This window comes from Centroberyx gerrardi, chromosome 5 (genome assembly GCF_048128805.1).
Source record: "Centroberyx gerrardi isolate f3 chromosome 5, fCenGer3.hap1.cur.20231027, whole genome shotgun sequence".
In the NCBI taxonomy this organism is placed as follows: domain Eukaryota; kingdom Metazoa; phylum Chordata; class Actinopteri; order Beryciformes; family Berycidae; genus Centroberyx; species Centroberyx gerrardi.
The window spans coordinates 17,977,128-17,990,176 of record NC_136001.1 but is presented as its reverse complement, the minus strand read 5'-3'; the positions used below and the strand labels follow the sequence as shown (position 1 = coordinate 17,990,176).

Sequence of the window (13,049 nt, the reverse complement as noted above, 5' to 3'; positions counted from 1 at the left end):
AGGTGATAGGCTATAGATCTGGATCCTATCTGAGACAGAGCTGTCCTCAGTCAGGGGCGTAAGTTCACTAAACCATAAAGTACAGCAAACTCCTGCATCGAATATCATTTGCCACCAAAACTTTGAAACCCACTTATATTGACTGAATTTCTGGAGACAAGGAGGACAATTACTATTGATTGACTGATTGAAGATATTATTATGTGGCCCATGTGCTAAATTATTATATGCAGGTGTCCAAACTGTCTTGCAGATCACACAGATTAGAGGGAACAATGATCCTGATCTCCTGAGGCTTCCAAATAGATTTTGGTTGATCTTTGCTCTCCATTGTAATGATAATGATAGATCAAATTTGGGCTCATTTTAGCTAAGGTATGGCAAGCCATACTTTACCATACCCATTTGACAGCCATGCAGTATTGTGGGTGGGCACACGGGACAGCGTTGTGTGTGGCACTAAGTGAGCGCTGTCCACTCAAATGGTGCTGAAACGCCAGGCCGCGCTGTTCATTCCCTGAATCATGGCGAGCTCCCTTGGGAGGCAGACTGACTCTGACAAGAATAAATACATCTTTCCCTTACAAAGGTGCCAGCATTTTTCAAGCCATTAACAATTGTGGACGTGGTGACCTACATATTTTACATGGCGTTTATTTTGTTTATGCATGGCTGACTGCACGACAAACAACACCCTAGGCCTGCAGATGTGACTTGATCATTATCATGCAAAGTTTCCAACACTTCACAAACACAATTAAGCCATAAATCAGCATACAATCCGCATAAAGAACAGAAGCATTTACACTGAATTAATTCAGAATCTGTAATTTGGTTTTCATGTGTTGGTTACTGGACCCAATAGGCCGTACGGAACTGCAACGTTGTCAGCAGCAAAGAGAAATGTTCATTTGGAGGAGGCTTCTTGAGCCCCCGCCCTCCTGCTTTATTGAAGTCTATAGGTTCGTTAAAGAATTTAGCCTAGCCTAATCAACCAGTACTGCAAAACGAAAAACAACCTGACACCTTCTCATCTCTGTATAAACTGTGCACATGCTGAACTGCGTAGCTAAAAAAGAAAATGGTAATAAGCCTCTGTAATGATTAGTCATCTCAAATTGCAATGTTGAGAATGCAAATCCATTAGTGTTTAGCATTTCTCGTGCTTATTCAAAGGCTTGCCTGCTCTCCAGTACGGCTCACTGATGCAGTTTTGATGCAGAGTAGTCTTACCTATGCCGTGGCTAATCTATTACAATTGATAAGCTACAGCTCATTGAAAAATCAGGAATGGCAGTATGATAACAATACCTTAGTGAGTTGTTGTCATCTTGCACTGCATCAAACCAGCATGTACCGCTCTTTCAACAATCAATCCGGTGGCAGAGACGGAGATGAAGCAGTAGCACTTAAAAAAGGAGGCACCGTTATTGGTTTATTATTGCCGGGGTCTAACCCAATCCATTTCACCCTCCTCTGCCTCCGACATGGCAGAGAAATCCTCAGCACGATCTATTGGCTACCTACTGTTAGTCTTGTCCGCATATCGCCCTGCTGTTTTCGCCCAGTGAAGAAAGATCAACAAGTATGCCGAGAGCCCATTCGGACAGACTACCTGTGTTCCCAGTCAGCTGTGCGGAGCGGCGACGCATCTCTGTCTGAAGGTGGATCCATGGCAGCTCCACCGCCTGGCTCCACATCTGATTAACCCTTTCAGCACCGCCCCTTAACGCTTGCCTATAACATCAGCTCTTGCTCAAACCCTTTCTGGCACCAGTAAAGACGTATGAGCAGCTGTGCAGTGTTAGGCTAAATAAAGCAGTGATGCAGTGCTAAATAAACTATATTATAAGGAAATCAAATACCAAAGAAACATGCACACACATGCAATATAAAATAATTTATGCTTTCAGAGAGACCTTTTCCTATAGCTTAAATCAGTTTGATGCTGCTTACAATGATGTGTAATATAATTTATGTCATACAGATTTATATCAGCCTAACATGATGGGTAGCCTATAAATTATATTTTGAACCTGTGGGAAAACTGATTTTAAGTGGGTTTACTCCCCACATAAGTAAACAGTCAGACTAGTCAGACCGTACCCTCTTCTACAATTTCCAAATAAGAAGCAACACTTACAGTGTCTAATCATTTCAATCTATACCATACATGTTTTGTTATTGTTTCTATTACCTCAAGATCTCCTCAACCTTCATAGTAAGCGAAACCTTAAAATGAGACTTCTAATGTGACTTTCTATACCACGTTTTGTTGAAGAACCCACTGTTCATCCAGCTGTAGCCCATTTTATGTACAGTAATTATGGGGGGAATATTCAGTCAGCTGAGGAATATGATTTGTAGGCCATCCAAAATGAAAATTACACCAGGTTTGTTTTGCTTTTCTTTTTTATTAAAAAATTAACTGTGCACAACAAAGTTAAATATTAGGGACATTAGGTAAATGTGATATTATAGAATAAATAGTGCTACACATAAAGAACAAGCTGTACAAACAACTATTTTACATCAGTTATTAAGCTGAAATGCAGATGTTAGTGCCGTGTCCTCTTGAGTCTGTACCGGACCTGCAGGTCTCCATCAGGCTGGAGCATCCCGAAACCATAGCGACTGGGATTGACTGGTGGAAGTTTATCCTCTGGGTCACACATCTCCAGATCAAGATGGGTCAGGATCATGAACACAAATCTAGAGTCACAGAGGGCAAAGCAGCTTAGATTGGATGACAAACCACCCATTGATAAACACGTTTTTATCATGCAATATTAATATGAGCACATAGAGTGGCTGGGCTGATATGAATCCATGCATCTAGTTCAATCCATGTGTCATAAAAACAGAATACCTAGACTAAAAATCACATCACATCAAGCACAATCAACCTTGCCTTGCCTTCCATTTTTCTGTGTATTGTGGATGGAAGGGATTGACCTTTAACCTTTGTAACTGGATTTGGTGTCTGGCAAAGACACAGGCTTTCAACAGACTGTCCTCCATTACCCTCAACCACTTCCATACAATACACTACAGAGTGAAACCAATTACTACATTACAGCTAGTTGCCAATAATCATAGAGGACATGAAAGCTGGACTGAATGATGATGGGGGAATATTGTGTGGAGATGGTTTTTGCGGGCATGGTCTAGTAATCAGCATGAGATTGCAAAAGATGCTTTGATCATAAATCCATTTCTCTTTGGAGAATTAAAAACTTTTGATTTGATTTGAGTGATTTTCATACTCACTGTTGAATGGCTGTAACAGCAAACTCTTTCCCAACACACATGTTGCTCCCTGTGCCCCATGGCATGTTGTAGTACTTCACCCTGTTTCCGCCCTTGTAGAATGTATTCTTCTTTGTCATATCATTATTTAGGAAGCGGTCAAACTTAAAATTCTGTTAAGAAGAGACAAAAAAATAATTAGATGTTGCATTATAATTTCTTAAATATCCTCTATGATACATATATAATTGTGACCTGTAACCCTTTAAGGCACATAAAGAGATATATTGTGGATGATCTGGCTCTTCTGTGAGTCCTTGCCTCCTCCTGTTGTTTAAGTTGTAGGCATTTACCAGCTTATCCCAAAGGATCTATTCTGTCAGCGGTTTAAATTATACCGCCTAATCCTGCCTCCTTTTAAAGGATGCCTTGTACAGTATAATATGCTTATGGCATCTTAAGATACCACAATGAAGGCAGACAATTACATGAACTGTGAAAGAGTAATTTCTGCTGATTCAACAGAAGATAATGGTTTAATGGTGGAGGCTCCATATCCCACAACATGTTAAGTCATCATACCATCTTATGCACTTATCACACAAACACATTTTTTAAAACATATGCTACATTCATTTTTGTGTTGTTCATGTATTGATCCTGGTGTGTATTAGCATGCTATAGGCATATGCACAAAGTACCTGTGGTTCCTGGTGTATCTGTGGGTCCATCTGAGGGCTGAGGAGGGGGAACAGACAAACCCTGTCCCCTCGTCTGAGGTGGTATTCCTGGCCATTGGCCATGCGCAGGATCTTGTCCTGCACCACCTCTCTGGTGATGATTACCGCAGCGGTGAGCCGTAGGGTCTCACTCAGAACACTATCTGCAGAATGGAAGGGACAACACAGTGGATGATGTCAGAGGGTGTCAGTAGACATTAAATCAACGGTGCCCTCGGGCATAATTTGGAGAGGTACAAACATTTGCACAGATATGAATAGATGAAAAAGGCAATTATTGTTTTTCTAATTGAATCAAAGGTCAAACTTTTTTGTTCAGTACACTGCAGTCATCTTGTTATTCCAAACATGTCAAATGAGCCTCTGTTCTTTATTTCCATCTCACTGGATGGGCTGAGCCCCGAGGTGGAAGAGTTCAAGTGAATAATTGAAAAGACTGCTAGCAGCTCCTCCTTACCAAACACAGGTGTGCTGTGTGTTTCCAGCTTGTTGAAGGGGGGATGCTGTAGGGAGCCGTCCTGTGGAGCAAGGCCTCTGATCTCTGCCTTTACAGCCTTCATGGCCTCAGGGTGAGTGAGCAGGTAGCCAAGGAGCCAGAAGGCAGCAGGTCCAGCATTACCCTGAATGGAAAAACATCCAACTTAGCAAACACTCAGTCCATATCAGCATGGTGTGCCTGCATTGCACCTGTATATGTGCAAAAGACTGTACTAACGCTGCTGATGTAACATGAAATTCTGCACAAAAGTCAATGTACACTTTGAATAAATAGTGATCTTTTGTATAAGAGGATATATAGGATAGGATAGGATATATAGGTATTTCCAATGATTAATCTACTCTTTAAAAATATTTCAACTAATATTTCTTCTCAATAGTCTGTAGTGCTTTCTGAATATGACTGATATGAGGAGAAGCCGTTGAATCTATCCAGGCTATGTAGACACTGCTGTCAGCCTCTCAGGGAGAGACACCTGAGCCTGTCAGACAATAATTGCTGTGGGTTAAGGGAGGTGTTCTTCTTACCACTGTGCATCTAAGGTCAGCTCCCCACTGACAGCCAGGGCAAACACCCAACAGCGAGCAGAGGTGCATCAAATTGTCTCCCTGCCCTGCCAGATCACCAGATCTAACATGTCTCGCATACTGATATGAGGCTTCTACTTATGCTGGTTAACTAATGGGTGCAGGGTTTTAAGGCATATCTTCACTCAACTGGCAGTTGTATAATGGGAAAAGTGAGGAATGCAAGACCCATTAAAGACTAATGTGGCAGTGAGTGGCCTACTTGGTGATACCATAAAGTGATTTTCTTGATATTATAGAGGATATTATGTATTCATGAGAATACATGTGTGAGAGTGAGGCTGCACCGACAGTACAGTGCATTTTGTCTGAATTATGTAACTAACTACAGTATCATTGTCATCACTCTATAACTGATAAATCAATTTAATTCAATATAGGTTGTAATCAATAACACTGATTGTTTGCAAATGGAAAGAGGAAAGCAACCTACAGCTTGTACAGGACTCATGGTGAGGTGGTACATAAATTAAGTGAAATCTCAGCATTGAAATTTACACTGGCTGAAACTAATGTTTACGTTCACTCCAACTAAAGCATATTCACTTTGGCATTTCCTCACATCTAATCCCTCTATTCTCTCCAGTGGCGCTCCGGTTTCTGGCCCAGACTGAGATTGTGTGTTCCCAGCAGACATGATTAAGCGTAAAACAAAACTGCTGGAGGACTAGCTGTCCTTCCAAACCAGAGCAGAGGGGCAGAAAAGAACCCAGAGTGGGTGACTTGGCCAAGATTTCTGGCCACTAACATACATTAAGTTGCCTCCAGTGTCATAGGGTGAACACGCATCATCCCAGTGAGAGTGGTAGATAACAGAAGGCTGAAGCTATTAAAGCCAAAATGTAGCATGTCTGAACAGTAGACACGAAGACAGTCAAACAGCATGCTATCTCCCCCACCTGGCAGCACAGAGCAATGTCAGCATATTGCTCTGGGCTTGTCTGGACTGGTTAGACCAAAGGATTAATAACTCTCTAATCTACCACCGCTTGACTAGATCCAGCTATGTTGAATTTGCCGACTTTGTTTACTGTAACTGCATTCTCTTTAGAAATTACATTTATAAATATTCTTAGGATAAGAAGCCTTAAAAGCCATAGTTTCCTAGAGCCAGCATGATAGACAGCAGTGTTACTGACTGATCCAAACTCTGAGCTCTTGTATCAGACAAAGCATAGAAATCGAGGAGCAGAAGACTGGTTGTACTAGGCAGCTCCCAGGTGTGAATGTGTGCAACTGTGTGAATGTAAAGCAGGGCGTGGGCATTGCTGAAAGACAGTAAGCGTGCTCTGTCAAAGTTCCCGGCATTAATAAATGTAAAAAAATCCACCCAATTCATGATGAGATGGCTCATCGTCGACCCACAACCGGCCGCAATGCATTAAATTACTCAAACATCTCTCTCAAACATTCCAACTCATTGTATTCAGACGTGGTGATGTAACTTCAAACAAGACCAACCGTCATGGAAACGGAATCACATGATCAAAACTTGGCCACATTCCATTCTCTAACAACATTAATTTCCGACGTTGAGTCACAAGTTGAGACAGATAGCCCAGAGCAACTGGCAGCGAAGAATCCTCCAGCCCTCTCTTTTACACTGTTACATGGTTGAGGAAAAAAGCACCATAGAGGGGAATTCAAGCATGCCTTTTGGGCGTGGAAGGGTTTTCTGTTACCTTTTTGTCAACAAGTAGGGCCTGTCTGTGTATGTCTCTGTGTGTGTGAGTGTGTGTGTGTGTGAGAGAGAGAGAGAGAGAGAGAGAGAGAGAGAGATACAGAGAGAGAGTGATGTGTAACTCTCACCTGGGTGGTCCATAGCTGGAACAGTAAGGCTCGTTTCTGCATCTCGGTATCCACTCCCTCCTCCTGCAGATAGCGCTGGTAGCTCTGCTGCCAGGACTCTGACCCTCTTGTCAGCCAGGCTGGGCTCAGCAGCTCCCACAGTCGCTCCCGGGACGAACTGGCTGTTCTCCTTTCCTCTATAAGAGATTCAGCATAAATACATATATACATACTGATGCAGAGTGAGAGATGAAATCGAGAGTAAAATGACAGAGAGAGACAAGATGGACAGTGTGTGTATGCATGCGAAGCTTACCTCGCTTGAGCATGCTGCGTGCCAGTTTTGTGAGAAGACCATCAAACTTGCGGAACTCTTCGTAGACAGCGGTAGCGTTGTCGCTCCTCTCAAACAGTGTGAGATACCCAGCCCTAAGCACAACAACAAAGTTGAAAAGTCCTCCTGTTTGTCATGCTGAGTACTGTATGTACCCTGTGTGCTCTGAATACATAAACGCAGAAAACCTGCTCAAACACTGAAACCCTGGCAGTCTTTTTCACCCACTGATTTACAGTATCTCGCTGGGTCATGGAGTATTACCTGAACAGCAGGTTGTAACAGAAGCTGAAGAGTCCCTCCTGTCTCCACTCTGCGGGATTGCAGCCTTTCTGGTCATCTAGGAGCAGGGTGTGGAGGTGATCGTTCATGGAACTGCTGAGTTTGGATAGACTGAGACCTTGGAAATGCCTGAGGGAATGCCATACAGAGACTGCATCTGAATGGAGATTTACTACACCCACTGAAAACTGTTTTAGTGATTCATAGGGCCTATGTTTAAAATGATGCATGCATTACTCACTGTTCCATCCATTCCCTCTCTGATCTAGGGTTGGTGTTGGGCAGTTGCAGACTAAAGATCTTTTTGGTAAGCAGGTTTTTGTAGCGGGTGAAGTCCAAGCACACAGTGTCATACAGCACCGAATCATAGGAGTTTGGGTCCAACAGCACCGTAACATAATGACCAGCAACACAGACCTGAGAAGACATCATTCAAGCACTCATTGTTTTCAATCTCATACTTTGCATCTAATAAAATCTCTAATAACTAATAATAACTAAATCTAATAATAATAACTATAATAATATGTTTTACTGCATCTGCTGCATGTAACATACAACTTCTTCTGCCCCGTTGTTTCACCCTCAAAATAAATTGTTTCAGTTTTTTTGTCCTTTCATTAGAAGCAGTAAGAAATGGCCATTTGAAAGAAGTTTTTAGTTCAACTTTTTTTCTACATTTGAAAAATAATAGGTTCCAGTGGCCACTGCAGTACTAATTACAGATATATTCAGGATAAATGCATTATGGTGAGCTTCTCTGGTTGCTACCACTGTACACGTTTAGAATATATATTCACTGTGAGAACTTACTGTAAAGATATCTCCATGTTTGTCTTTCATCCGGGTCAAAAACTTTGCAACATCTTTCCCAAACTCAAAGGCGTGCCCCAGCCATGGGATGAAGCCTTTGTCCAATGGTGGCTCATTTTTCTGTCTGTCAAGTACAGGCAAACTCATAAAACACAGCAATTCACTCATCTGTGAATCTCAACCAACAGGTTTGGAGTGAACATGAAGTCATGCCCACAAGCTTTCTATTGTGTGGCTGTAAAACCATGCAGTAAACACCAGACAAATACAGCAGAATTTTAGCTCAGCTAAATTTAGTTCATTAGAAGATGACAGGAATGTGACTGTGATCCAGGGGTGAGCTCATTTTCTTGTTTGGAAATGAGAATGCTGTAATAGAAATCTCACTGTATCACTCTCACATTGATTAACACCAAAATGCTTTGTTAGCGCTTTATTTTCATGAGAAGGGCATTCCCTTAACAGACTATTTTTTACATTCATAAATCTTTACTGCAGCAGTGCAAGTTCACACAGTATTTGATCAGAGTGCATCAGTGGATGGCTCCACAAAGTGCTTAATTTCCAAGGCCGTGTTCTAAACCATAACAATAATTGATATCATGACTGTTATTCCCTTTTAAATGTGCTGTCAAAAGAATAAGATAATGGATGCACATTATCTTGTTTTATGTTAAATTTTTACACACCAGACAGCATTGTTCAAATATTCTAACTTTGAGATTTGAATGACCACATTTCTATCAGTATATTAACTTATATCATTAATTGATTTCACTGATTATTATTCATTATTGTAGTGTTCTAAATCATAATATAAGCTTTGCAAAATATACATTTACAGCATTTGTCAAGCAGCTATGACTTCAGGCTCAAACAATCTAGAAAATTAACCTTTGTTGATCATTTAAAATCTACAATAATCTAATTTTTTTATGAAATATATAATACATACAGTATAATATTTATGAAAGGTTTTACCTTGAGCGAGAGGAGTAAAGTAGAACTACTACAAGAAGTCCATTAAGCAGTAAGAATATTGTCCATACCATGTTCCTGTAATAGACTGATACTGTACTTGTGCGCTCCCACAGCTATTTATTCTAGTGGGTGACAAGACACACATATTATGGAGCCTGGCTCACCTCTGCTCCACCTCACTAGGGGCGTGGAGAGGTGTGGCTGGTGACAAGTGATACACAGTATCACACTGTGCATACTACAGTTGGTCAAAGACAGAAACTACCACACAAACTGTAATTATTCAAATGAAAAACTCAGAAATGTATACCTATATGCACCAATAAGACTTCAACGTTCATCAGTTAAGACCTTTCAGAACAGGGTTGGACATACACACCCTCTTTGCTTTGTACTTTATACATGGCACACTCACCTGCCAGAACATTCCAGAACAGTGACGTCACCAAAGTAAAGAGACTCGTGTTACATTTGTTGTGGGTTCATGTGGGGGCATGCTTACTTCACAGGGGTCATCATGATGCCAAAGGTCCTAAGCTGGATTCAAGCTCAGGACGTTGGTTGGTTGGTTACCATGCGGTTACGTGGTATGCGCCTTGAGCGACCACTGAGCCATCAGGACGTCCAGACTGTTTGTTGATGGGGAAATCAAGTTAAATTTACTTGGAATTAAACATTATGCAATGTTTATTCTTACTTCTCCCTCAAAATGACTGTCAAGCATAGTCAGAGACAGAAATACAGTGTCTCCTGTATGACTCTGCCACTGCGAAACCACTGACGAATGTTGATGACATTTTGAAATAAAGATGAATCAGTGAGCTATTGAGCATGTTGAGCCTCCTCTGCACCCTTGTGATACCATTACTCATCTTAACAACGTACATAATAAATCCTATCTTTAGAACCTGGACTGAAAACAATGATACAGTTAATAGGTACAATAAACAGATGCAGATGCTAACACAATGAGGAATAAGTTGTCTCTTTAGATAACATGTGAATTGCAATAAATAGTAAGCTGGCAAGAGAAAGTGGTGTTGAAAGCTATGATTCTTATAGAACTGATATAAATGCAATAAAAACCTTCATGTACTTGCACTCTATGTGTACTTGTATGTTATTTTGAATTTCGTGTAAGGTGGTCATGAACCACTCTGCTACCGTATGTGTCTTGACTGACTGGTACTAGTTGTTTTGTGTGTACATTCAACCAGCAGAGGGGAGTCATGCATTAGCTGAGCCTTTCAGCAGTAGGAGAAAAAGTACAACTGTTTTTAAGTTCATTACATAAAGTGAAGTCATTGAACTGTGTCTCTATGGTTTCTTACAAAATAATGAAAATGATAAAGCTCAATGACAGTAGGAAAGAAAAACATCATGTTCAAAGTAGACTATCTTCAGATTGGCAAGTCATGCAGCGCTAATGTATGTGGGGAATAAATATGATGTAATTAAGTTGACCCAAGTCTTCTCCTTGAGTTACTGAGGCATGTTATTAGACTTCACTAAAATGGCCCTGTGGCAATTTAAGGATGGACATGTACTGTATGCACATAAAAAAAGCACTCATGTCACTTAGTGTTACACAATAGAAGTGTTGTGATACCAAAACCCTCTGGATATCTATGATATCAAAGACTCTGAAGTCACATAAGTAATATATGTATAAAAATGTCTCACTTAGCTGACTGCAGTAGAACACAATAAAACAATAAAGTCATACAAGAGATATAACAAAATGCATGAAATATAAAATAACAAAAGGCTGAAAAATAAATGAGAGGTGCTATTATTAACACAACTGCTGGTGGAAGATGATGTCCTTGCAAGTTTCAGATGCCATAGTAACACAAAAAAACCCACACATTTTCCCCTGAAGTTGACAAACAATAAGACACTGAAAGCTTGAAAATACATTCAAATTTCATGTTTAGCTGTCAAATACTGTCAAGACATGCAATTTGATTTCACTGTTTAAAATGTCTTTAGGACATTTTAAGCCTAAACAAATTAATTAATGTGGTGATGTGGTACCACGGAGGGCACTACACTTCAATTCTAGATTAGGGTGTTAATTTGATGTTCACAATGTTTACAAACATATTGAAACAATATTGAGATGCATATCAACATTAAAAATCAGCGTGTCTTAGGAAAGTCCAAGCTTTTGAGATAAAGTTCTCTCAAACTGAAGTTCACTACATGCACTGTTCAATTTATTGTCCATAATGGACAGAAGCCTGTGTTGGCATACAGTAGCTTTGTGAGCCAGATGAGTTTATCACAGCGTTCTGTCATGAACTTGCAAGGTCTCATCTGGCCCATGTGACTAAAAAAACATGCAGTAACCTTCTAATTTTGAAGATGCATCCTAATTTCTAAATTTTATAGAATCTACTGACAAGATAAACCAATAAGAGCACTGGACAACCTTATCATCACAGAGGTGCGATCATGAAAACAGATTCAGAATAGTAGAAAATTGGAACCCAAAAGTAAACTGTCAAGACTCCAAGAACTGAGGATGAATGAATGAATGGTATGATTTGTGACTTCCTCATTTCCCTTCATGCGCCTACATGGTTTGATAAACTATATGGTGGTTAAATAATAGAATGCCTAAGAAAAATGTTTCCAAAGACTTGTTTTTGAGTATAACCGCAGTCTTGGTGTCCACTGACTGGAGCATTTGGAGATTAAATGTCTTGTTCAAGGGCAGTAGTTCTTGAGGAAGTAACTCAAAAGACCGTTACTCATTCACTTAAATCCACCAAGATTTTCCCAGCCAGTCTGGTGATTTGTACCTGTGACATCACACAATTCCACTTCACTAACCTATAGCCTGCTGCCACTATTAATTGTCTTGTCTTCATTATCATGAAGATAACTCTTTCTCAGTGGCAGTATTCATTACTGTTAGCATTCAAAGGGTCAGCAAAAAGCCATTTATTAAAAAGGTAGGCTGAAATGACACATTTTCACCTCTAATGGTCCATGCCAGGGGTCAAAGTTCAGGTCATTAAACAGACACTTTAATGCTCTTTAATGCTGCGCTTTTACCCCAATTTCTCCCATGGTCTTGATCTCCATCAGTCACTATTTTATACCACAAATACAGAGAATTATCTATACTGCACAATGTTTCTTTTTGTGATTTTACTATTTGTACTCTGATAATGTGAATATGAATTCATCTATGGTTTGAGTTAAAATATGACACAGTGAACATTATTTAGACACAGTTCTATATAACTCTATGCCACATTGGCAGATTCTTACATTTACACAGTTAGGGATTTTATTTGCTCCCTGAGATAACTTGATGACCATGGCTTCATGAAAGGCCTTTTGTATAGTGTCAAAGTTTCCATAGGTATACCCAGCTATTTCACATTTTTTTCAAACTCACTCGAAAGGTTTATCAGGCCCGCTCTGCAAGGCCTAGTGAACGCTTGGAGTGGTGAGGAACATTTGCTCCAGAATTAGAAGTTAAAAAGGAGACTGCATGATGGGGCTGAATAGTTCCCCTGCTTATAGTTCTCCCAGGCTCTCTCACAGTTCTAACAATCAGTTATCACTTAGAAACAGTTTTTAAGTCTTCCGGCTGACAGTAGCCCACAGTTGAAGAGTTGAAGTTGAAGAGTTTCTGTGAATTGGGTACAAAGGCAGACTAGCATGCGTCCCACATCTCTTGAAACAGTTAGATCAAAATGCGATCTCCACCCAGACGCACACATGAGGTCGGCCCAAAAAGAATTTGCTCAGCAAATACT

General features: G+C 40.4%; 1 protein-coding gene across 1 annotated transcript; it reads right to left on the bottom strand.

The window, feature by feature from the left end:
• Positions 1-2,386: 2,386 nt before the first annotated feature.
• On the bottom strand, positions 2,387-9,394 carry ptgis (prostaglandin I2 (prostacyclin) synthase). The gene is made up of 10 exons (XM_071895191.2): positions 9,274-9,394; positions 8,293-8,416; positions 7,721-7,896; positions 7,462-7,608; positions 7,180-7,292; positions 6,885-7,060; positions 4,447-4,609; positions 3,951-4,132; positions 3,271-3,422; positions 2,387-2,712 (listed from the first exon to the last, which is right to left on the bottom strand). The coding sequence occupies exons 1-10, from the start codon at positions 9,342-9,344 to the stop codon at positions 2,559-2,561; spliced, it is 1,458 nt and encodes a 485-aa protein (XP_071751292.1). The 5' UTR covers positions 9,345-9,394; the 3' UTR covers positions 2,387-2,558.
• Positions 9,395-13,049: the final 3,655 nt, after the last annotated feature.